At 44.2% G+C, this 25639-nt stretch overlaps 1 protein-coding gene across 12 annotated transcripts in view; it reads right to left on the reverse strand.

Moving 5' to 3' along the window:
* Positions 1-2048: 2048 nt before the first annotated feature.
* KIAA1217 overlaps positions 2049-25639 on the reverse strand; it is a 175610-nt gene continuing 152019 nt past the window's right edge. For 3 of the 12 annotated variants that reach the window (XM_079300593.1, XM_079300592.1, XM_079300585.1), the window contains 11 exons: positions 21905-22035; positions 21518-21665; positions 19458-19926; positions 18474-18654; positions 13943-14097; positions 13189-13335; positions 9794-9913; positions 6883-6960; positions 5106-6773; positions 4528-4650; positions 2052-3834 (listed from right to left, as the gene is read on the reverse strand). In XM_079300593.1, the coding sequence (XP_079156719.1) occupies positions 3340-3834; positions 4528-4650; positions 5106-6773; positions 6883-6960; positions 9794-9913; positions 13189-13335; positions 13943-14097; positions 18474-18654; positions 19458-19926; positions 21518-21665; positions 21905-22035 (3715 nt within the window). In that variant the 3' untranslated portion in view covers positions 2052-3339. Of the gene's footprint in view, positions 3835-4320; positions 4651-5105; positions 6774-6882; positions 6961-9793; positions 9914-13188; positions 13336-13942; positions 14098-18473; positions 18655-19457; positions 19927-21517; positions 21666-21904; positions 22036-25639 lie in introns of those variants that run through there. The other 9 variants (XM_079300583.1, XM_079300588.1, XM_079300587.1 and 6 more) reach the window with 9 other exon arrangements.

Below are 25639 nucleotides of genomic sequence, written 5' to 3' on the forward strand. Positions count from 1 at the left end.
GTTTCATAACTTCCTTTGTGCTGCTGCAGAGCTGAAGGAATTCTTTGCTGAGCTGCACGTGAAGGGCCTTGGGTTCCTGTGGAGCCTCTGAGAGCCTCTCCACTTTGTTCAGGCAGGACAAGTTTGAAATGTGGCCTCATTTGCTACAAAAAGCTGTGGTTTTGTTCCCAAAGCCAGGTCATAATACCTTTCACGTTCAGATAGTAATTAACCAATTAATTGTGCTAGCCTTTGGAAAGGGGCATGGGCTGATTAGTGGCCTGGAGGGGAATGGTTTAAAGCTGGGCTGAAGTGCACCCTGAAGTGGTGCATGTACCTGTGCTCCCAGTCAAGGAGACTGTAAAATAACCTGCCTTTAACCATCTGCTATTGAATCCATGAGTTTTTAAGCCTGCAGGAAGGGCTGCCTTTCAGAGGGAATCAGATGGACTTTGGCCCTGTTCACTTCAGATGTCCTGCACATCCCTCCCTTTTCCTGCTGCATGCACCCTCTGGCTCTGCCTTCCCAGCTCTGTGTCCTGCCCAGCACAGGGCTCTCTGCTGGCTCACTTTGGTTGTGCTGCAGGTTTTGCTTTCCCTGTAGGAAGAACTGGCTGACATAGGGATGGTGCTCACTCTGCTGTGACATCCTGGCTGGCTCTGACTACAGCAGGCAGCAGGAAGGTCCTGCTCACCTTCCAGCTCCTTCAGTGAGCTGCCTCACTGCTGGATTTCAGAGCAGTGGGGCTGGGCAGAGCTGCTGTTGCAGTGGTACCTGTGCCATGGCTTGATCCAAACTTCAGTGGCAGCCACCTTCACCAAAACTGATCTTCACAACAGTTTTGCAGGTTTGCAGTGAGAAATCTGTCTTTTTCACTAGTGTCCAGTTCTGATTTCTTCTGTGTCCAAGAAATTTATTTACAGACTTGATGGTTTTGCTGGGTGACAACCTGTGTACAGCTCTTCCCTGCATGTGTTTGTAAAGGCCTGATAACTTCATTGCTGGATGGAGTGGGAATAAACAGTTCCTGACTGGTGGCAGTCCTGGGGTGCTGCCTGTGCAGTGGGTTATGAGCTGGCTGAGGCTGTTGTTTCCTGGGGGGAGCTGCACCCCAGCACTGAGAGGGGCACCAGAAGTGCAGGTGAAATGCAGCTGAGGCCTCAGGTGGGTGTAGTGTTTGCTGCCTGTTGGCAATTTCACAGTGACCACCACAGGCACTGAGCACAGCACTGCTTTACTGCCTGTGCACACCAGTGTCTGCAGGGGCGTTGGTTAATGGTACAACCATTGTCCCTGTCTGAATTCAGCCAGATGCAGAGAATGTGCTGCAGCAGCTGTGGGAGCAGTGCCAGAGCCATGGGAGACCCTGCTTGCCTGTGCCACAGCTCATGGGGGACGCCTCAAGTGCTGTTACAGACCATCAATTATTAGTAAGTCACTTTTTCAGTAAGTGTCCAATCCCTGGGAGGTGTCAGACAAACAAACAGCTTAGGAACAAATCCTGCTCCATCCATCATTTAGGCTGAGGTTGGGAGGAGGGTACCCAGCCTGCTGGTGCTCTGTGTGTGCTCTCTGTTGCACGGGGAGCTGGTAACAAGATACAGCACAGGATCAGGCAGGTTCCCTTTGGAGCAGGGAATGCCATACTCCATGTGTGAGGGCAGAACAGAGCAGGCACCGGAGCCTCCACTCCCTGCAGTTCATCCTGGCTGCAGGGGAAGGTTCTGCTCCAGAGGATCCCTGTGGATGCTCTGACTGTGCCCCACACTTTGCCTTGGCCCAGCTCAGCCTGGTGCCAAAGCTCCTGTGCCAGGGAGGGGATGGCACCACCTGAGCCACGGGGGCAGACTGGAGACTGGGCTGTGTCCCTGGGGAATGTTCCTGAGGGATGGCTCAATGCTTATTCTCCAGCTGCATGTGATGGGATCCAAGGGCACTGCCCTGGAATGATGCTTCTGGGAAATTCCCCCTTTCCCAAGGGGAAATGAAACAAGGAATAGCTCGAAGTGGAAGGGATGATAGCTCATTCAGTCTCTCAAAGGTTTTTCTTTGCTTGCTGCTTTTCTAACTTGGAGTTCAAGCAAGAAGCTTTTATTGGCAGTTTGAAAGACCCCATTTTGAAATGAGTAACTATATATGGCCTTAATCTGGGGAAAATAAAGTTTTCTCTTAATGGCTTACCACCCTCAGGCAAACAGCTGATCAGCCAATTGAGACCATCCGAAAAGTTACTAGTGACAAAATACAAATATATAAGCATGCAGCCCTTTATTTTTGTAAAGATCTTTGCTTATCATAGTTCTGTATATTACATTATGGTGTTATGCAAATAAATTTATTTACAAAACCATTAGCTATGCAAGTTTCTTGCTCTTCTCCTATTTAACTGATATCCATCTTTTTCAACCCTTCCCCATATATATTTTTAAGCATGCATAAAAATTAACTTTGGTGTGGTAAAACTACTTTATGTGCCCAGCCACATACAGTATTTATTTATTTATAGATATTTATAGATATGTACAAAAGTGCCAGTATACAGAACAGTACTGAAGTGTACATTTTAAAATCCACAATGCGTTAATGGGCTACCAGGTCTCAGTAAAATAAAACTGAAGGAAAAAGGGTGGATTTAGCTAAGAAAAAAAGTAATCAGCAACTATCTATATGTGTAAAACAATTTATTTTTTTCCTTGTCTGGCAAATTCTTAAATATAATCTGAATGGCAGTGCAATAAGTTGAGTTGCCTCATACACACATAAGACCAGTCTTGTTCTGTTTCTTGTGCAGAGGTTTACTGTCCAGCATACTACTTTCAAATGTACATTACAATAGTATCAAAATGTTTTGGCAAAAAGATCTCGAAAGGAACCATGACATTTGTTGACAAAAATAGAAATCTGTAACAAAGCTAAATAACACCAAAATAAAAGAAAAATATTTTAGTTTCAGTTTTACAGTTGAATATAATCACACTTTAGTATATCTCTGTTCACTTCTAGACCCCATAATGAAAAATAGCTTTATACAAAACAACTTAGTAAATTTTTAACCATACAATTCCCCATGCTCAGTACACTGCTGTGCACACGCAGTCAAGTTCACTCACACACCTTCACACTTTTTGTAAGAGATGCTGCCTATAGAAAGAAAATGCTCTTTTATCATTACAACAGCAACCGTTTTCCAAAAAGCTTCACTCTAATCTAGTGTAGTAATTCAGTATTTAGCACGTGATTAGTATTAAGCCTCCAGCAATACAACAAAATGGTTACATTCCCTGGTTAAATATTGGCTGCGGTTTCTTTGAAAGTGAACAAAAAGCCTTGGTGACCTGGCAGGTGTGCTGTGCTTAGCCTTAGGCTGGCTCCTTGACCGTGGATGGGGCGGGCTTGCCGGCATTCCCGTTCTGTGCCTTGTAGCTGTTGAAACTAGGGGTGTGGATTGTCCTGATGCTCTTCATACCTTGGCTCAGGGAGGGAGGGGAGATAGAGGAGGGGGGGGAGGTAGAGGAGGAAGGAGGGAGTGGTCGGCCGTTCTGAGTCTGCAGCGAGAAGGAGAGGTGGTGACCTTTCCCTGGGTAAGTGGGGCTCTGAAACTTGGAGGAACCGTTAGAGACAGAGGGGATGAGGGAGGTAGAGTAAGTGATGCGACCTGTCTGAGGAGCGAGAAGGGAGGAGGAAGGAATGGAGGTTTTAGTAGGTGGATTAAGAGGGTTAGAGCTGTCACCGCTAGAAGCAGGTGCTGAGCTGCTTTTCCCAGAAGTGGGAGAAAAGGCTGGGATCTTAGAAGCAGGTAGGGTAGGAGAAGTAGCTTTATAGTCCCCACCAGCTTTCTTAGCACTTCCATTAGCCTGCAAATAAAGATGTCAGGAGACAGTTTGTCAGAAAGCCAGTAACACGATAAACCAACAGGACCTGGGGAAACAGCCCTACAGAGAATCAGAGCTAACAGTTCGAGGCCTGAGCTAAGTCCTGCAGCCACGGCCTGGACCTGGTAGAAAACCCCAAGTGGCCAAGGGAGAGTGCATAGAGAGCGAGCCACGAGGGCTCGGTGAAAGGCGCAACCTACGTGTGCCAGAGCAGCGCTGCCGGCCGTGCTGGGTTAGCAGGAGCAGCATCCCGGCTAACGCCACCCACGCCACCTACACCGACGGGTTAGTCCAGGCTTCCTGCAAGCAGCTGAACAGGAGCACTCCCATCCTACAGAACCACCACGTTAACCAGACGGAAAGTAAACAGGGAGTTGACATCTTAAAATTACAGCTGAATAATACAGTTAAAAAAAAAAAAAAAAAAAAAAGCCAAACCCAACAAACAAACAACCCAAACCCCAACCAAACAAAAAAAGCAGCAGGTGTTTTATTGCAGACATGCATGCACAAGCATGGTGAAAAGATCAGTACTGTCATGCCCCCAGGATCCAGGATGTCCAGTTAGACCTCAGGCATCCGATATTTGGTATAATCTCAGTCAGTTACTGGAGTTTTTAAATAAACAAACAACAAGAAATGTCCATCCGAACAGCGGGTTTAGGGTAAAACTACCTGTCTGTATTGGCGTGGATCCTGCAGCTTGTGCTGTTTGGCTGGTTTCTCCATGCTCCCTTGCCTAGTTTTTGAAGCCATGGGGACTGGCATCCGGCTTGTCTGGGAGGCAGCGCTGGAGCCCTGTGGAAACGAGTGGAGGGGCAGGGAGGGGAGACAAGAAGGAGTGGTCAGTGCCAGAGTGCTTGAAGGGAGCACTGCACACCATGCGCCGAAAAAAGCCACAGTGCTACATGCAGGGAAAGTTCAGGAGCTTCACACCGCAGGTGTTAATTTCCAGAATCAAATGGAGAAAACTGCTCAGCTACTGATCAGCCTGGATTTCATGTCAGTGACACTTGTCATTTCACACAGCGGATTATTCAACCCAGCTCCCCTGCATTTGCCCATCACCAATCAGCAGCACAGATTTAAAAAATCCCCCAAAAACCACTGTCTATTAGCTGTTAGACACCTTGTGGGGAGCCCAAACAAGCCACCTGAAAGGAAGCAAACAAATCACAAGACCCTCTTGTTTAATGGTGATTATTGCAGATTTTAGAAAGCAGCTGGAGGTTTGATTTCTCGGACTAAGGTACCTTACGTGAAGTGGCTGGGAGTGATGCAGGGGGCTCTACACCAGCAAGGCTCTCATCCAGCACTACACGCTCTCGGGATGGGGTCTCTATCTGGGCAGAGAAGGGGACAGTGCTTCCCTCAGAGGTGTATGTGTTTTCAGGGATAGGTTTTGGACTCATTTCACTGATGGTGTTCTCCAGCTGCTTTATAGTCTGCTCAAGGCTGTCTAGTGTTCTGTATGTGCTCTGTCGAATTTCATCAGTCCTAGACAGGGACACTGCAGCTCCGGAGGGTCCCTCTTGCTTCCCAGAAGGACTTTTATCACTCTCCTCAGACTGAGACCTAGTGATTTCAAATCTCTTTGCTTCCTTGTGCTGCTTCAGGGTCCCATCTTCCTCCTCTTCTTCATAGACCACAACCTGCAAGGTCTTCTTCCCAGTCTTGGTTCCTGTCCGTATCGCCTGTGTCAGAGCGGCCAGCTGCTTTTTAGGGAATTTAAACTTAAATTTTTTCTTAGAATCCTGCCTGCTTCCCAGGTGATCAACAGAGTCTGAGTTTGCTTCTGTGTTCAGCCCATAGATCTGACGGTATTTGTTGAAATTTGTCTTTGTGCATTCCTCCTCTGCAGGAGCTGTGCTTTCTGCAGAGTCAGACTGAAGGTTAAATAGGTACTGCCCCTGTGGACCATGGGCTGCAGAATCCTCTGTGGCTGCTTTTCTGTCATTAGATACTGGTGACTCTTCCTTCTGCCTCTCAGGGACTTCATGTGCTTCATTTTCTTCGTCCTCCTCTTCTTCCTCTATCTTTTCATCTGTCATCATTTTTTCCAATTCCTCATCGCATTCCTCAAAAATTGTAGAAAGCCGTTTGTACGCTGACCGAATATCCATCGGTTCATCGAAAATGATGATGACAGGCTTTTTGTCCAGACACACCACGGGCCCTTCGCTGTCTGTGCTCTCAGGGGTGCCCTTCTCTGATGCCACGTCCTTCCTCGCGTCGATGTTGACAGTCTGCACATCTCCCCCTTTCCGGCTGACGATGTCGTGAACCTCCCCGCTCGAGAGCACCTGCACCGCTGTTTTAGTGATCATGAAGGCAATGTTTTCTGTGGGCGGGCTCTCTTCACTCGGAGAGCTGGCTGGAGAGTCTGTCTCTTCACTGCTGTTTGTTCTGGACACTTTGGGTCTCAGCACAACCTGGCTGTAGCTGCCTGCACGCAGTTCCTGCTCCTGCAGGGAGGGCTGAGGCGCCGCAGGCTCCTGCGAGTGCCTCAGCCCGGGGGCAGCGCTGCCCATGGGGATGTGCTTGCCCGTGCTCTGCAAGGCTTCACCCTGCTGCACGCCCTGGGGAGCGTCTCTTGACAGTCTGTAGTTTGGCTTTTGTTTTCCAGTCTCAGTGGCTGGAAAATGGGATCCTAAGATATCTTGAGCCCCTCTTCGTTTGTCCTCCTCTGGCAAACTGACAACAGACAGGTTTGTGCTCATATTCTGAAGGTTTTTGTTAGAATAGTCTGTACTGTCTACAAACAAACCCTTGCTAAATGTAGGACTGTCATTCATTGAAAAGCCAATTTTACTGTCAGCTGTACTGGATGAATCAGAACCCAATTCTTCTTCAGCTCTCCCTTCCCTCTTCTCTTTAGGATGGTCACTATCTGTGGGAGATCCTGTTGTAGCCCCATACACCTAAGGGGGAAAGTTGGATTACTTAGTTATTCAGGGCTTTTATCTTTACAGGACTTTTTTTCTTCCCCCAAGATTAATCTCAGGGGAAGCGCAGACCTCGTGAACTCACCACTCCATTTACTGCTGCAGAGACATGTCTCAAGCTGTCATCTGATTCCTGTCTTTCTTCAGGGCAAAATTCCCAATTCTGGCAGAACAGTGCATGATGTTACTGTTTTGTGCTATGCATTAGGTGAGGATGGGATGTTACCTTGTTTTAACAAGGCCTCCAGAATATGCATAAGCACATTAATTACCTTATTTCCAACACAATGCTCCATGACCTGTTCACCCTCCTGCTAAACCCCTCCCCTGCACCCCCATGTGTTTTTATAAGATTGAAGCTGAAAGTCTCACAGTATCTGGTCACATTCTGCTGGGACACATCAAAGGGAGGCTGATGTGGAAGGGCTTACAGTGAGTCTGGCTTGCCTTGAAAGGAAGTTTTATACCAGTAAAAGCTGATTTTCAAGTTACATTTTGCTGCTTCTAATGAGCAGAAGGTCACACCTGAGCAGTGCTGCTCCATCACAATTAGTATCATTACAGTCTGAGCATTTCTAAAATCTTGCTGCAGCTTAGAATTCCATCAGAATTACAGTGGCACCCTGTGGTGCCTGTGGAAGTGCAGAATGAAACACTGAGCTACATTCACTTATAGCAGAAATGCCAAACACCACACAGAGATGTCATCCACTGGCTTAAAAGAAGTATGTTTATTCTCAGCAATGACACTTCAGGGGGACTTTTTTCTTTATTTGCAAGTGAGGACCCCTGGAAATGCTGTTTCATAACACCAGGTTTTTCTCTGGGGTTTGGATTAAGTGCTAGTGACAACTGAGGAGAAACACCAATGATCAGGGTGAAGGACTGACCTGAGGAGACACCAGGACCATGGATAAGAGAAATCTACAGTCAAAAGACAGCTCACCAAGAAGGAAAGTAATTTGGCCTTGAGTGCCCGAAGGCAGTGAACCAAAAGCAATAATGCTGACATTGCCTGCTTTAGACTGGGAGCTGACTCCTAACACAGCAGAAGGACAGATTATACTCATGTGAGCATCAAGGCCTGCAGAACAGTCAGGAGCATTGCTGTCCCAACGGAGATGGATGAGTGACGGCGCAGAGATCCCCAGCCTGGCTGGGCATGCCCCAGGCACACAGAGGGACACCAGCTACAGTTTCCACATCTTGTGTGAGGTTTTCTTATGTGCTATTGGAGGATTTTACACAGAAAAGCTTTACTCACAATCAAAACACAGAATCAAGATAGTCACTCACAGACAGTCACAGTTACCTCCACAAAGGCTCGTTGAGCAGCAAGGCTGAGCAGCTGCTGCAGGGATACCCTGACATCCCTCATATTCCCACAGGAACTCTCATACAGACAGGACAGCAGCAATCCCTGCCTGGAGCCATGCTGAGAGGCACTCTGGGAACCAAACCAGGGCTTGTCATCCCATCAGGACTTGTTCAGTGCCTCCCAGTCCCATGACATGTCAGACCCCCCAGAATTAGGCAAAGTCACTCAATGGCACTTGCTGCCTCTGGACATGGACTGTATATCTTTTTTTAGCAAGTTCCACTTCTAGTTCCAAGCACCAGTGAAACACCTCATGGTGTCCTTGTACAATGTATCTCATTTTAGGAATTTCTGCTTTTCTACTAAAAAAAAATAAAACCACAACAAAACTCATTTCCTCAATGATTTTATCGTGACCATAATGTTCCATATTTAAAGCCAATAAACACTCTGTCACGTCAGATTACAAAAACAGATCTCATTAATCTTAATTTCCTGGAGTCTGCGTTATTCAAATAAATATTAGTTTATGGCAATTACTTGGCAGCACTTTTCAAAGAAATGTTTGTGCTACAGGATGTGCAGCATCCTGAGTGATGACCCAGGATTTCATGTAACAATATGATCTTCTCATTCTGACAACAGCAGTAATGAGGATGAACTTACACTTTTTTTCTTCTGTAACACTGTCATACACACAGAACATTTTTCCTTTTTTCCTCATACCCATGAACCTGTACCCTCACCCAGCCAGATGTTTGCAGCTTTAGACCAGAACTGCAGTTTGGGCAGCTCCAGCACAAGTCCTGAAATGCAGACCTGGCAGCATTTGCATACACACACAGAATGCATGAGAGGGTTGAAATGCTGAAGAGCTGTGTTTCCTTCCCCACCATACCCACCTTCATTGCAAACTGCCATTTGGCTGACAGGTAGTCCTGCCTGCACAAACCCCTAACCCCAGCAGTGATGCAACTCGTTACTATTAAACATAAAAAAGAGGCCTGAAAAGGCAGAAATACTTGTTCTCTTCTTGCCCTGCACATTGGCTGCCTGTTAACTCAAACCAACTCAATTGGCAGCTCCAGCCCATGCACAGCTGTGAAATTTAACCTTGAGCTGCCTACAGCCCCAGACACAGGGCACTTCTTCTCAGTCCCATGACTGAATTTTGGGCATTAACTTTGAGCATAACAGCAAATTCCTCCCATTCACTTTGATCCTGTCATCCAATAAATTGAATGGGATTTCTGAATATCTAACAACTATTTCTGGAACCAAAAAATGAAACAAAGCATGAATTGGCTCTAGAGACAGAGAGGAACCATTACTCCCCTCAAGCTTAGGAGAGATGCTTCACCATCCATCACCAGAGCAGCAGGGGAAGGATGCTCTGAGCAGCACGAGCATCTCTGACACAAACTGATGGATCCTGTTTTGATTTCACAGGATCATAAAACTTCATGCAACCACTGTACAACTGCTAATGAGACATATGATATAGTTTAATTCAGAATTCCATATGGGTGTTTGTGAGCCATAGGAGATAACAGGAAGGAAACCAGTGGGCAGTGGTGGGTGGGGTTAAAGAGAACAGGACGCAGGATATAAGATTAGTTCTGAAGGAAAGAAGGTTATGCCAAGACTGGGTGGCATGTCTACAATTGCCACTTGTTACCTTCTTTTCCTTGTGATGCATTAAAGTCCCAGGCCTTATGTCTTTAACATGTGTATCATTTCTGGACTGTTCAGCATGACTGTTTGAGTTTACATCCATAAAAGAGCACTTCTGGAAAGCCTAGGAAATAAATACTGCAGGTTATCAGGAGACCAAGAACTTTTACACAGGAATATCTGGAGAGGACCAACTACAAAGAGAGCATTTGTTTCTAAAAGTTACAGCTCAACAATGTTTTCCACAAGCTCATGAGATAATAATAGAGATTTCAGACTAGCAGATTAAGAGAACCAGGGCATCCCTTCCAGCCTGATAAGACTCTAACACCATGCTGACCTCAGTGCTCCCTGTAAGGAGGACAAGCTTGATTTCTGAATTTTCAGGTGATGGAGACCCACAGAGGTTCTACAGATTATCCAAACTCAGGGAGGAAGCCCATTACAAACTTGGGGCTTGTGACAGCACCTATTCCCTTGTGGCTGATAATCCTGCAAGAGTTACTTGACTCCATTTCTCCCACACAAACTACTATTAAAACCTTAAACATGGAGATGTTCCTTTGTCACAGTCTTTGATAAAGAGCCATAAATTGACTCTCCCAACCTATGTGGACTCTGGCCTCCCAACCATGCATCCCCCAGGGCATGGGCCAGACTTTTCAGCCATTTATTTTGCTATCCTCCTTTTATTTCCTTTCAGTTTCTCTATCCAGCTGGCTCCCAGATCTGGAGGAGGAAAACCATCACTGCCACCATCACCATGCAGTGCAGGCAGCAAATGTGCCTCACCAGAATTCCTGTAGCCTCTACTGGCACGTGGCCTGCCTTCAGTGAGATGTGCAGGGAGGACACAGCAAGGAGGGGGGAGTGCTCACAGGAGTCAGACACACTGTGACATGCAGTAGGATTGCACTTTAATATCATATATTAGGGCAATTATTTGATTCCTGGCAACTTATGAAATTAATAGCCCTGATTACAGGTCAGAATCAGGCCTGTTCTTTAAATACTGTGTTCTTCATATGTATTGCATGTTTATGCAAAATCATGAAGGTAAGGATAACAAAACAACTCCAGTGCAAAAAATCAGGATGGAGACTTCCTTCTGGTTTTCCATTACATCCTATTTGTATCTATTAACAGACCAGAATATCTAAGATGACATGAAACTAATAGAAAAATAGTCTTGCTCCTCCAACAGAGGATATGGATTTTTTTGAACTTACCCATTTGTGAGACCAGTGATGTGGGTTTGAGTTAAGCATCCTCAAAGTCCTTCAGGCTTTCAGTGCCAAAAAAGCTATTTCCCTTTGGTATTTTTTTATCACCTTTGCTCTCCAATATCTATAACAGTCTCTATATAGTTTGTGCTACAGCCACTGAGTATTTTGATGCCTTTCCCTGCTACATTAAAAATCTTCACATTGCATTGAAGTTTCTTCTGAACCTTCATATTCATAACAGGCTTTTCAAATGGGAGATAAATGGATACTGAGTCATGGATGAAGCAGCACAGTGTGGATCTCACAGACATAAAAACTTGCCATGTTTTCACATCTACACCTGAAGCAGACACAATTCCATGGCAACAACACTGACCTGGGAGCTCCTGTCAGCCTGTTACTGCAACTCCTCTTTCTTTCCAAGACATGCAGTTGTGGCCTGGCCTACATGTTATTGTTCTTCACGTGGACTTTTTAGTTCAGCAAAGCATTATGACCATTAAGTGCTGGCTATCATGTCTCTGCTGTCATACTTCACTGATCTGAATTAAGATGATTTACACAGTAAGGATTTTAAATGTATTTCCAGGCTTTTGATGAAAACACAGAGAGACACTGGGCCTGGTGCTGTTCCATGTGAGACCTGTCTATAAATACCTGCATCAAGGTCACTGATTTCAAAACCAGACAGGTCTCAATTATGCTGCAATAAGGCTTTTTTTGTATACTCTGAGGTGTCATATTTTTATGAGAATGTTGTGTGATGTTTGATCAAATGCCTTACTAAAATGCTTATAGGTATACAATTCAGTTTAAGCAGCCAAACCTGTTACATGATCAGAGTACAGCCCTCTGTTCCATTACATTGTGCTCACTGGCATAACTGTTTACATCTGTCCTTTAGTTCTTCAATGATTGAATTCCATATCTCATTTTCCATCTTTCTGCCTGTGACTGACATGAAACTAAAGAGCTTGTAGTTCTTACATCAGGCAATTTGCCTCTTCTGAAACTCTATTAAGCTTATAAAATATATCTTGTATTTGGTATTGGTTTAAAATGAGAATTGCTAGCCCCCAAAGCAGCATTTAAGCATCCACTCCTGATGAGTAACCATGCCTATTTCTCCTCCTTAGCTTCCCTCAGCCCCCCTTTCCATACCTTAACCTTCACTTCATTGTCCCCAGTTGCAAGGCAGAGGTTGCTTTCCTAGAGACAGAGATGCTGTGACAGCTGCTGTGTGCCCAGCTCTCCTGTCTCACTGGTCATGAGCACATGGAGGGGGGATAAGGGAGAACTTCTGCTCTCCCTCCTGCAAACCAGCTCTGGTGGGTGAGAGCTGAGCAGTGGAGCAGGTGTACCCATCAGATGTACCAGTTACTGCTCAGTGCCCATGTCTCCCCTGCTCCAAATGCTGCCTGGGCAGCACCAAGCCCACCTGCTGGCAGCTGGACAGCAGGGATCATCTCGTGTTGTGACAGTGCTCTAAAATACCAGAAGTTACAGCCTGGTAAGGTGATCCACCTCTCCTTTGCTCATGTGGGCATGGAAGAGCACAGAGGGTGGCCCTGGGAAGCTGGAGTTTACTGATGGTAGCTGAAATAGTTGGCATTTACTGCAGCATTGCCACCACTGAAGTGAACTGAAGTCCTGTGTGATGTTAAGTGAAGGACCAGCAAGGGAGCACTCTTCTATGCCACTGGCAGAGGGATGTACCAGCTACACCATAGGGAATGGACAATGTCTCAGTGCTCAGATATTCTGGGAAACTTTGGGCCATAGCACAGCCCACCAGGAGCAAACCCAGTTATTCCCTGCTCCCCCAAAGCTAGCACAGATGACAGAGGGTCTCAGCACCTTGCCAGTCTGGTACCAGGTGAGCAACACTGGGCCAGGGACAGCCCCACCAAATGCACACCCATGTTTCACTTGTCCCATCTGCATGTGCAGCTTCTCCAGTGGCAGCTACTGCATTCTTGGCCACTGTCTCAGCTCCAGACCTCTTGAAAAACATTTGGTAGCATTTCCAGAGAGTGTACCACTCAGTGCAACAAATGGTACTGAATGAGGCTGGCAGAAATACTTTGCTTCATGTTCTGAGCTAGAAATTGCACTGAAGCCCTAGAAGTGATATTGGGCACAGGTGTCCTCATGTGCAACCCAAAAGGCATACCTGCAATTCTGCCATTATTTTATCTCCTTCCTCTTCCTCCTCATCTTTTGCAGCTGGTGCTACAGCATGCCCTGTGCTCCGAGACAGTGCCTGGTCCTCTTTAGGGGCTTTGGGTTGTGCTATTTGCCCAGCATCTTCACTGCATTCCTACAATGGGATCAGAAAGCACAGAGAGATAACACAGCTCAACCCTCCTGATGCAAAGTAAACACCAAAATTTAACACTACTGCAACTCCCCTCTTGCAAAGTCCCTCTTCCTGCTACTTCATCAGTTCAAAAGCAACCAATACTGCTGATGTGATTATATGTTCACAGATTAAAAAGCTTCCTAAATTGGACTTCCCTCCACTTTCTTCCCCAGAACAGATGGGGAAAAAAAGCCCAAAGAAACTAATTTGCAACATTTCTGTAAAAACACTCTCAAATCTGACCTGATCTTCCCCATCTGTTTAAGGCATGCTTTTTTTTTTAATTTTTAATCTTCTTACCACACTAAATGAAAGCAGCCTGTGACTTCCCTGCTGCATTGCTAGGAGATAAGAGCAGCAAGGCTCCTGTAAACAGAACTAATCAAATCTTACTTGTTCATTTGGCCTAGCAGAAGTGCATCCTGGTGAGCAGTTTCAGTAGCTCTCCAGGACATAGCTCTGCCTCAACTTATTTTGTGGTTTAGAGGCCCAAGCCTGTGTGTTGTCTCTTTGCCAACAACTCATCAGGAAGGAGCCTGACTGCACAGAGTATGAATCACTGAACCTTGAGAGCAGCAGCCTCTTTCCTGGCCGTGTAGATGACATCTCCTGATCTGGTGGTGGTCAGTCCTGAGCCTGGCAGGTAACTGCGCCGTGGAGGGGGAGGAGGGGGAGACTTGGTCAGCTTGTCATTGTCCTGCTCTCCATCAGCAGCTTCTTCTGCAGGCAAACAGAGCAGCACAAAGTCAGCATAGCTGAAGGACTGGAAAATAGTATTTGCATGCCTGCCTCAGCTGGAAAGGAAAAAAAAGTCTTAAAAGGTCCTGTGGCTGAATGTATGAAAAGAAACACATTTGGTATCCAAGTGTAACTGCCTCAAATGGAAGTGAACAGTGCTGTACTTGTACACAGAAACTGGATCACTTCACCCAGAAATTTTCAGCAAAGCTCCTGTCCTCCAGGCCACTGTAGCTGGGTGTCAGCCATGGGTGTACAAGTGGGATAGCAGATCACAGAGTGAAGCAGCATGCAGTGTCTGGGTACTGCCCACAGCCCCTCAGCCTCCTCTGAGAGCCTGGCCACTGACATGGGTACAGTGAGACACCAGCCTGGAGCCTTCTCATTGCTCTCAGCAATTCTGAAGCATCCAGCACAGTTTCTGCTCTGCCTGGGAGGTGCTGCTGGCAAGGTGCAAGGAGCTGAAGAGTTCTGCCCATGTCATAGCTGGACACAGCCAAGTTCACACAAAAGCTGAGTGAAAATGTAAGCTGTACTCTATAGAGATGCCACCTTTGCATTTCTGTAAATCCTCTCATCTCTGAGAAGGCAGGGGGTCACCAGATGTAACTGCACTCTTCTCAGGGAGCATTTATTTTCACTTAACTTGCTATAATTCCAGGAATGTACAATTTTGCCTTTAAATTACCATATAAGAGCCCTTTACATATTATTCTAAGCCAAGAAGGTTCAAATACCAAATGCAAAGGCCAAGCAGAGCCAGCCCTTGCTTTCTGAGGACAGTCTTCCCAGAGAAGACCAGTTTGAAACTGGCATTGCCCCTGAGGATGCTTCCCACAGCTGCCACTTCCTCCTCCCCACTGTCTCTGCACAGCATTATTTCCCTGTGTGGTTCTGGTTACAGGCTAAACATCATAAATATGGCAACAGCCACTATTTTCACACTGCTGTTTACAGTGTTTGTTTCCAAGAGCAAAAGAACAACCTTTGTGCAGCTACTCAGTGTTATATAAACAGCTGGAATAAATATAATCCAGAAAAATAAAACATCCTGCCTTTGGGATTATCCAGCTGTTTAGGGCTGAGTGTTCCCTCTGGGCAAATAATTGCATAACTGCCCACTCCTGGGGCTCTGTCAGCCTCCTCCAACACTCCAGCAGGCCCTGGGGATTGGAAAGAGCCCTTGTCTGACCCGGTCTCATCTTTGCTTCCTTCTTAGCTCAAATGTTCTTAGAAGCTGCTTAAGCTTAAAGAAATGTTCAGTTGTATTATCTCCCTCCCTGGTTATCTGGCACTCACTTGCAGGATTGGAAGAAGAGTGAATTTCCAGCTGCAATTTACATTAGACCACTTCTTTGGTCACTCAGTTTTTAATTACATCAGATGTATTTCTGCTGTAAAATCAGAGTAATTCTCTAAGATGGTGTTTAGCAGACTATGATGTAGGGCCTTTGCAAATCCCTACTCCTTTTAAATGGGCACAACCTATTACCCTCAAACTGGTAGTGACTCTGCAAGAATTCCAAGTTTTTCTCCCACTTAATGAGAGCAAGGTTGGATAAGAGACACAGAGGGCACAAGGAAAACATGATTCCCACCATCTCATTCACATTTCTAGACACTCATCCATCTCCATCTTCAAAATGGGAAATAAAAACACAGGCAAGAAATACTGTCACTGAGTCTGGCAAGTGAACTGGTTATCAAAGGCTAATCCCCCTCATATCCCTTAGCTGGAGTCATTAAGGAGAGGTTGTGATGGGGTTTGCTCATGGTCAGTGCAGTGACTGGTCATAAAACTTCAGAGATGGATTTCTATTTTATTTACTAAACAATTTTATCTCACCAATATAAATGGGAAGGAAAAAAAAACTTTAGAGGAAAAAAATTACAGGGAAGATTTTATTCTGTTGTTTTTTTTTTCCTCTGGCATATTTAAAGAGGGAGGAATAAATAAACAAATTTAACTCACTAAGCCTGAGACTGCCCATGAACAAAGCCTACACATTATGGAACCTTCTTTGGTGCCAAAGGGCTCAGCACTTCTGTGAGCAAAATGGGAGTTGTTTGTTGCCAGCTGTTTCACTAAACTGCAGCATTTTTCAACAGGCACAGACAGATGGGAATGAATTGCTCCCACCATACAGACTTTTATTTGCACCAAAATAAATCCAAAAGGTTTCAAAATAATAATGCCTGCCTTGAGGCAGGCTCTGCAGTCAGATAAACTCTCTTTAATGGAAGCTACTGATCACTCATCACTTGCAAAAATCAGGGCATTCTCACATGGCACAGAGATGAAGGAGACCAATTTCTAATGTACACGCTAGAAAAAATCACATTTCTCATGGAACAATTGATACAAAGATGAGTTAGAGTCAAGACATTAAAGAAATATTTAGATCATACAAAAAACTGTGCAAAGTGTGTAATTTTATTTTGCTTTGTGCTTTGCAGAGGAAAAAAAAAAAAAAGTATTTCTTCACTGGGAGAGGTTCTGTGTGGAGAATGGATGAGACAACACAATCTGGCACCATGATCTATCTGGGTTCTGCAGCTGAGCCAACAGAGGTCTTTGCTTATTTATGGCCAAAATATTTTATATATTGTATTGGTAGATAGGTGGTCTGCCTTTTCTTATGCTGCTCAGTTTTCAGGTCTACAGCAGATGGAACTGAGCTTTCCATCCTCAGTCAGAGAAGAGCTGAGCAGTATGTGAGATATTTAGTCAGATATTAAGGAAAAGTTTTGCTGTTCCTGTATTTATGTTACTATTGCAGGATTCATTATGCACAACAGAAGGCAAATGTCTCAATCTCATCAAACTTGTTCTTAAATCTGTTGGCTGCACACTGTGCAAAATTGCATTCTATAAGTGGATTAGTTAACTGTGCAACTTGCAAAACTTCTCAGTTACTGTGCTCTGCACTTTTTAGGATGTCACAGCTCACTGCACCCATATGGTACTTATTTTCACTGACTTCTTCTATTTATGCCACACATTATACAACCTAATTGTGTTGATAGCCAGTAATCTCACTGAAGGGTGCCAGAATTCTAAAATTATTTTATGAAGTTCAAAGGAATTTATTTTAAACATGTATGTTGCAAAACATCCAAGAAGCCAAAACTTGGCAGTATCAAAGGTACAGTCAGAACAAAATGCTGGATCTGAAAACACTCCTCCAAAATTCTATATGAATTTGTCTACAAAACCCCTAGGGCACTGTTTTTCAGCTTTTTGCTATGCTGGCATGCCAACCCCTTGAGTGCAGCTTGCAGCTCTGACCTCCACAGCTCCTGAAGGACAAAGTGGAGTTAAACAAGGGGAACTGAATCCAGCCTGGGGAGGGAGCAGCTGGCCTGGATGGAGGGACCAGAAAGGCTGGAAGTTTGAACTCTGTGGGACAGACTCCAGGAGAGCTCCAGGTCATGATAAAGGTTTATCCACTACCTTAATGGTTTAATAAAGGAAATGAAGAGCTATTGTTGGCCAAATTGGAAACTATTGGAACTATGGGGAACTCAGTGAAGCTGGTATGATACCAGTTTAAAAGAGATGAAGGAAAGCTCCTTCACAAAATGTGAACTTGCTGCCACAGCAAGAGGATGAGAATTGTATAAGCAGTTATAGAGGAACTGCTGGATAAAAGTTTCATAATGGATATGAAAAGGAGGAGATTTGGATATTCCCTTTAAAATCACATGAGGTGCTGGATGATTGCAGCAGACTGAGAAGGCAGCCAGGTTCTGTGCTCCCCACACAGTGTCTCCAGCTGCCTGTCAGAGACTGAGCTGGATGCACTGGCACATGTAGCAGAGCAAGAATTTTACAGCTGATGTGTGTTTGGCTAATTGGATAAATCCAAGGTTTGGCTGAGACATCTTTTTTGCTCCTTGGATTTTGAAAAAATTCAGACATGGATTTGTATGTTAAATTGTGAAAGAAATAGGACTGGAAGAACATCTCACTATCTTGCTGCTACAAAGTAGCTCTACTAATAAAATTCTAGTTCAGTGCTAGTCTAAACCATTCTGTCCAGTAATGAGGACCTTGCATCTTCCTCATTGCCTCATGGAGCTTCAGTGCTTCACTCTCCTTACCTTTATGAGTTTTTTTTCCTAATGCCTAACCTGGATCTTCGTGCTTGCAATTGCCAGCTTTTACTGCTGTTCAATCTACACACAGCAAGCTACTCTTGCTTTCTAAAGTATATTTTTGTGTATTCAGAGATTGTTTTGACCTTCCTCAAGACCACAGCAATCTATAAACTGAAAATGTTCTAGAAAGTTGGAAAAAGAACCTCTCCTTTCCAGATCCACAATTCTTTAGCCCCATTTACTCTAGCAAACCTTACCTGAGACTTCTAACTTTTCTGCTGGATCCCCTTTAGGCAGGGCTGCTGACTGGGGAGGCATCTCCAGGTTAGGAATGGACTTCATTATATTGGCCTGGGCCTCTTCCAAGAGCTTTTCAAATTCTTTTCCATTATAGTGATCAAGGTTTTGCCTTTTCTCTTCCCACTTCTTTTCAGCTTTCTAGACAAAACACAATAAAGCATCTGTTTATTTTTCTGATTTCCATTGTGATCACTTGTTTAAAAATAAATTCCATGTGTAAACATTATAGGTCAGCATGGATAGATTCTTTCAATTCTAGTCACAACTAAAGGAAATACATGAACAGTAATGGCACACAGTTCTGACTTGCACTGTGCTAGATTTGGCACAAACACATGCCAGACTGACAGTGGCTACTGCTCACTAAAAGAACAAAGGCCAAATTTAAATCTGGGTCTCTGCCTTACTACATCACACTGGTGATCAAAGTGCCTGTCTATAATAAGACACAGCAGTTCATCTCTGGGTTTTCTCAATATCTCTGTGTGAAACCACTGGAGCTTGACACTCTTTCACTTTTACTTCTCCATAATAAGGGATATGGAGATTTAAAGAGTGAACGAAATCCACACTTGCAAGTGTTGCCAGAGAATTATGCGTTATTGGTTAAAAATAAGGTATTCTAAAATTTCTGAAATAGAATTCTAATTTTTTTCTCAATAAAGATAATTTTAAAAACACACCTAATTTTGGTTAAATGAAATTTTTCTGTTACACTTAAAATCATAGAATAGTTTGGGTTGTAAGGAACCTTTAGAGGTCATCTAGTTCAACCCTTCTGAAATGAGCAGGGACAAAACCAGAGGGTGTCTTCAGAAGTACAATGTACTTAGGGGTTAAATCCCCAGAATGCATTTGGAAAGTCCCACTTGCAGCCTCAAGAGTGAGACTGGGAGCTCAGACCCAAAGAGAGGACAGCTGGTGAGTAGAGTACACCATACCTCAATTGACACAGCTCGATTTCTGGTACTTGCACTGTGAATTTCCTCAATGAAAAGGCTCTGCATGGTGGTGCCATTGACAGGGACCTGTGCTGCTGTGGGCTGGGATGCTGCTGTGGGCTCCTGCAGGGCTGGGCTGGCTGCGGGGTGACCTTCGCTGTGACTGCCTGCAGTGGGAGAGCCCTGGGCCTGGTTCCCCAGGGCTGCAGAGTGCTGGGACTGGTGGATGACAACAGGAGAGCTCTGCACGTGGTGGACAGTCATGGCTGAGAAGGGAATGACCTCGGACTTGACCGAGGACACCTGCGACTCCGCCGGCATGGCCGGGACGCTCTGCGGTGCGTGTCCCTGCGTGGGCTTGTGCTCCTCTGGGGTCTGCAGAGTGTCAGCTGCACTGGGCTTTTCCACAGCAGAGTATTGCACGGCTTGGGATGGATCCACACCCCTCAGCAGTCCTTCTGTAACGTGTCTGCCCAGCCAAATGAACACAACAGCACAGGGTCAGCACGCAGCCAGTCATGAGCAATACGTGACAATAAACTCTTACACAGAAAAAGACCTACATCAAAACAATCAAAATGGTGTTTTCTTTATTTTCCTGATGCTCTCAGCTCTATGCAGATTTTATAGCTCTCTCACAGAGTCAGGGGCTCAGAATTTTAAAGAGGCTATTCTAACTCAGATGGTTTTGCCTTCTAGGGTGGGTACACACCTTCAGTGATGTACTGGCAGTTTCTGAGCAAACCATGAGCTACAATGGGTTAATTTTACAGTGAGAATGGAAATCAGTTGATTAAGCTGCATACAATGTATCTAGCTAAACAAGATGTTCCTGGACTAGAAGCACAGAAAAGTGAAGCTATGTATAATGAGAGGCAGCAGTCTGGCACATTGTCAAAACAGAGCTTCAAATGAAGGTTCTGTCTCAAATGATACTTCACAAAGGCCTTTCCTGTCAAGAGTGTGGGGTAGGATGAGCTGAGGATATAGAAAAGCAACTGTTTCTGGCAGCTAGCTGTAAAATGTCTGAGCTTCTGAATGTTGCAAGCCATCAAATGCCATGAGTTTTCCCATCATTGAAACAGACTTTATGAGGCTTAAAATGCACTTTTGCTGCAAAAAATGATTTTTGGTAAAACTTTGGTATGCCCAGCTTATTGTTCTATTTTTCTCTGCAAGACAGAAATACCTGTAATAATTTTTTAAAAAAGAAACTAATGTGAAAGGATATAGACATTCGTCTGCAAGGAAAAAATAAGTGATGGCTCTTAGAAAACCTGTTACATAAACCATTTTATCCATCTGCCAGTACTGCCAAATCAGTTTTACATATGCTCCAGGATATATAAAAACACTGGCAACCCTACATTCTTTAGAATAATGGTAGTGACAATAGGCTCATGACTTTTTCATGACTTTTCCTGAAATTGAACTAAAATTGAGACCACCACCACTGATAGTTTTGAGCAGGAACTAAATCCAATGCCCACTGAGTTACATAAATCAGCACTCATTTGCTGCTCATATATTCTGACAAACAAGGCTAAACACTGGCACTTAGTGGACATTAAGTTTTATCTAATATTTCAACTTTCTTTAATGCATTTTCTGTGCAAAGAAGAGAAAAGAATTTGAAGTGTATTCTTTTAGAAGGTTTGGGATACTTTTATCCACTTACACTCTTTTTTTTATTTTATTTCTTACTGTTACATGTTAGGGAATGAACCTTTCTGTGTCAGAGAATGTTTCTGTTAGCTGAAATTGCTGTAAATATCTAAAGTTAATTAGCTGAGATATGAGGCTGTTGCCACCGTAAGTTTTCTCATCCAGGCACTTCCCGAATCAGGAACTGCTGACTTGAGAAGCATCTAACCTCTGTTGGTCAGTATGGACTCACTGCAGAGAGCACAGTAGGCTGATTTGATTTCCCTTGAGAGGGCTCTAGGAATAGTCTATAAATACAGCAAGCAAGCTGAATTTCTCAGAGATCACAAACCCAAAAGCTGTTCCAGCTCTGCTTGAGGAAATGCTTTAAGGCTGAACAGAAGCAAAGCAATCACCTCCTGAGCACGGTGAGGGCGTCGGTCATGCCGCGCACCCGCTTCAGGAGGCTGTCCAGCTTGTGTGGCTCCTCCTTCAGGAACCTCACAGCTTCCACCTCCACCCGCAGGATCGCCCGCATCTTATTCTGCAGTGTCGGGAACTCTCCTGCAAAGAAAACAATTGTGAAGCTGAAGAGGAAATGATAAAAGCCCTGGGCAGCCCAAGATGATTGGGTGAATGTCAATTGCTTGAATGTCTGTCTCTCTCCAGGGGCCATGCAGCAAGCTCCCTAATCCCAGCTTTAAATCTTTTTGGAAGTGGAAGTTAATGCCTCCAGATCAAAGACAAAACTGTTCTCTGTGGTTAAAAGAAAAGAAACAAAAGTAAAAAGGAAAAGTACATACCTTTCAGGGTAGCAACAGCTTCTCCCACTTGACGCAAAAGAAAGGCTCCATCCTCCACGTCTTTCAGTGTAACTGTCTTGCTGGAAGCAGCAGAGTCCTTCCTCAGGTCTTCAACAAATGTCTCCAGCTCACTGGCAAAAGAAATAACATGGACAGAAAATTTAAGCAGGACTTTCATACTGCAAGCAAATATATGCAAAGGAATGGAGCAAACTAAACCAGAAATCTCAACTGTGGCACCTTTAAATCTGACCCCACAGGCTCAACAAGTGATAGGATACCATGAGGGGAGATGAGAATGCTGGACACACGCAGCACAGGAACAGGCTTGTAACTAGCCCAAGTCATTCATTTCTGTGGCAGGCTGCAGACCTGCAGAGCATCTTGACCTCTGTGCTACAAAGGGCAGGTGGGCTGGTAAAGCACTTGGAACAACCAGGAGCCCTCTGGGGATGCAAGTGCTCAAAGGTTATAGACTCATTGTGCCATTGAAGCGAAGGTTTGCACCTTGTGTTTTCTCATCTTGATGACATGCAGAGGATTGCCCAACAGTTAAGAAATAACCCAAAACGTGGCACCAAAGGCCTCTTGATGCAACCTTGTTTATTTGCCAGGTAGACAGGACACTGGACCCTGTTTCTATGAACAGCCAGACTGAAACAGCAAGTGTGCATTGTGTGCAGCTTTTGCTCAGCACTTGGATTTAAGAGTGAATTGCTTTGGATGTTTTTTCCAATCACTGCCATTCTGTGCTTACTCCAGCTCCATCTGGTGCTTCCTTCTCACCTTTCCCAACATATTTTCCAGTCTTTACATACTTCACATAAAATTTTGCAATACTCCAGACACATAAACTCTGCTTTTGTTTGGGGAGGAGTCACTTCTTTCCATTTGAGCTTGAGACAACATTGCTTCAGCTTGAGTTTTTCACAGATACATAAAATTTTCTCAAAAAAGCCCCAACCCTGAGATGCTTTATGGGCAATTACACAAACACCCATGCAAACACCTTAAAAAGATCACCTCTTAAATATTTGGGAGAAATTCCCTTCTATTAAGATACCAAATTTACTCACAAGACTATTCTGGGAAGCAGTTTAATTGCAGATACAAAAAATTGCAATGGAAACTCTGACATGACAAATCAGCTACTCATTTGTACATAATCTTCGGCATCATTTCTCACATTCATCAGGGATCAGTTTTGCAATTGCTGTAAAAGAATCAAAGTACAAGAAGATTGCCATGAAAGGGGTGGGAGAAGCCTGCCCTCTGCACCATCTTCAAGTCTTGCATTTCCATATATTTCCCTTCCACTGCCATGTAAAGCCAGCCATTTTCCAGACCCATCTCAGTGACATAGGGAAGAAAAGTAGGTGAGATAAAAATGAAGAAAAGTCCTTACAGCACTACTGTACATGTAGGTCAGTTTAAATTGGAAGCACAGTCCCACAGAACAATCCATGGCAATATAACAATAATCCTCATACACAGAGAAACAGAAACAGGATCAGCATCTGAACATTTAGCACAAACAGCAAAGAATTAATTTCAATCCAAAACTAAGAACTTGAGAAATGAAAAAATTTATCTTGAATCGAGAATCATAAATTGTGTCTGAACAGATCACAGACAAGTGGAGGTAAATGATCCTGTTCTCACTTTAAGACCTCTTCTCCCAAAGACTCTGCCTTCAGAAAGCTGGGGGAGTCCCAGTTCTCACCAGCACAAGCAGACTTGCAGGAAACAATCCACTGAACCACACGATGGCAGCAAGGGAACACTTCTAAGGGTATTTTTCCAGCAGAAGAGGCTGCTAAAATACAGGTATCTGCTACCTCTGTCTTTGCAATAAAGAGCATAGCACTCCAGAAAGGAGCTGGAAAAATAATCTGTCCTTCTGTCACTCACTAAAATGCAAAGGCTCCTGCTCTACAGGACAGTGCTCTGCAGTCATGCCTCCTCCCTCATCTTCCTGCCCTGGTGCTGGCACTGAGGCTGGGCAGTGCTGCTTTGGGAATCATGGGGTATCCCTCCTCCCTTTTGTAGATCAGCACTGGAAAACCAGCTTCTCAGATACTTGCATCTACCAGGCAACAAAAATTATAAAGATGCTTAAATTTGTTCATGTGTGGAAAGAAGAGAAAGCAAAACACAGAACAATATTACGATGTTATGGAAGGTTTATGCTTGTTTGAAATGCAGGGATAAAAGAAGGATTTTGAGGTGGCTGACAGCGGGCCACCTTCTCCTTTGTTCTTGGAGCAGAAATGGAAGGGTCATCACAAACCCCTTTAATTCCATATACTGCCAAACAAGACAACTGATCCTGAAATTATCCAGGGGATACCATATTACACTGGCTTCATGTTGCTAACTGCAAGGGAAAAGAAACTTCATCCCTTAGGACCCAAAGACTGAAATAGATGCAGTGGTCTCTAGAATTTTTCTCTCACTGGGGAAAACACTTGGCTTTATAGATTGGCCTGAGCAAATTAGCAAGACATGCACACTAATACAGTTTCAGAAGGCAAACAATTTTTCTGTATCCATATGCTAGATGAGGAAGCTGAGGCAACTCTTCTGCTGAGATCTTTCTTTAGGCAAAAAAAAGCCTTTGAGGATCTGCCTCAGTCTGCAGTATCAGTAGAACAGGTTACAAAACAAATGGGCAAAATTAATGGCAACAAATTACCCAGACCATATTTTATTTGCCCTGGAGTTCTCTAGCAACCCCAGGTTGAAACAGCTAAACTAAACATTGATACTATATTATTGATACTAAGCATCTGACTTGTTGATTAAAATTGCTTTGGCACTAAATTAGTAGAAAGTGTCATAAATGATACAAAGAAAAATTTTTAATTGTATGGGGATATCCTGGGAACTGTACTCTGGTGAGACTGACAGACTGGTGTAATGGATAGGTATCAAAATTAAGAATAAACAATAAAGAACCAATGAACAATGGATGCATTTGCTGTGTTAGGTAGAAATTTACATGGTTTGTGTAAAATGAAGGTAAATCTCACAAATCCACAAACAACAGAAGCTTGGGGACAAAGTATAGCTCAAAAGGCTTTCAGCAAGGTGCTTGAGGAGAAGCTTTCAAGATGGGACATGAGACATGGGACAAGAGGAAATTCTTTCATGGATAAAGCACTGAAGTAAAGATAAGGGATCAATGAACAGCTGACTCAATGAATGTACTTTGTTGGTGGGTTCCACAGGGAACACTGCTAGGGCTGGTGCTCTTCAACATACTATAAATAATTTACAAAAGAGGATGAATAATATAACAACAAAAAAAATCCCAAAAGGCTATTGTATTATTCAAGGAAATGCAAATGAAAGGTGGCTGCAGAGGACTGCAGATGGACCATCTCATACAAACTGACCAGGAAAACAGCAAGGGTTAAATTAACTCCTAATACACGAAAAGTGTGCTCATGAGAGGAGGAGAAATAAAACCAAAATCAACCCCTCCTAAAAACCAATAGCCTTCCAAAACCCTAAGGTTTTACATACAGTGATGAACTTAGAACTGATAATGACCCATTGTGAGATGCTGGGTATTTAATGTAGAGCTCCTGCTCTCTCTCACAGTGTGCCTGCATGCAGCCAAGCTGCTGCTGCAGGGCTCTCCTGTCTCCCCATCTCCAGCTCAGAGCTGTACACCAGAGTCAGGGCAAAGGGAAAGGCAACAGGATGATGAAATGCAGAGAAAGGCTTCTA

This window comes from Erithacus rubecula (assembly GCF_903797595.1).
Source record: "Erithacus rubecula genome assembly, chromosome: 3".
NCBI lineage: Eukaryota > Metazoa > Chordata > Aves > Passeriformes > Muscicapidae > Erithacus > Erithacus rubecula.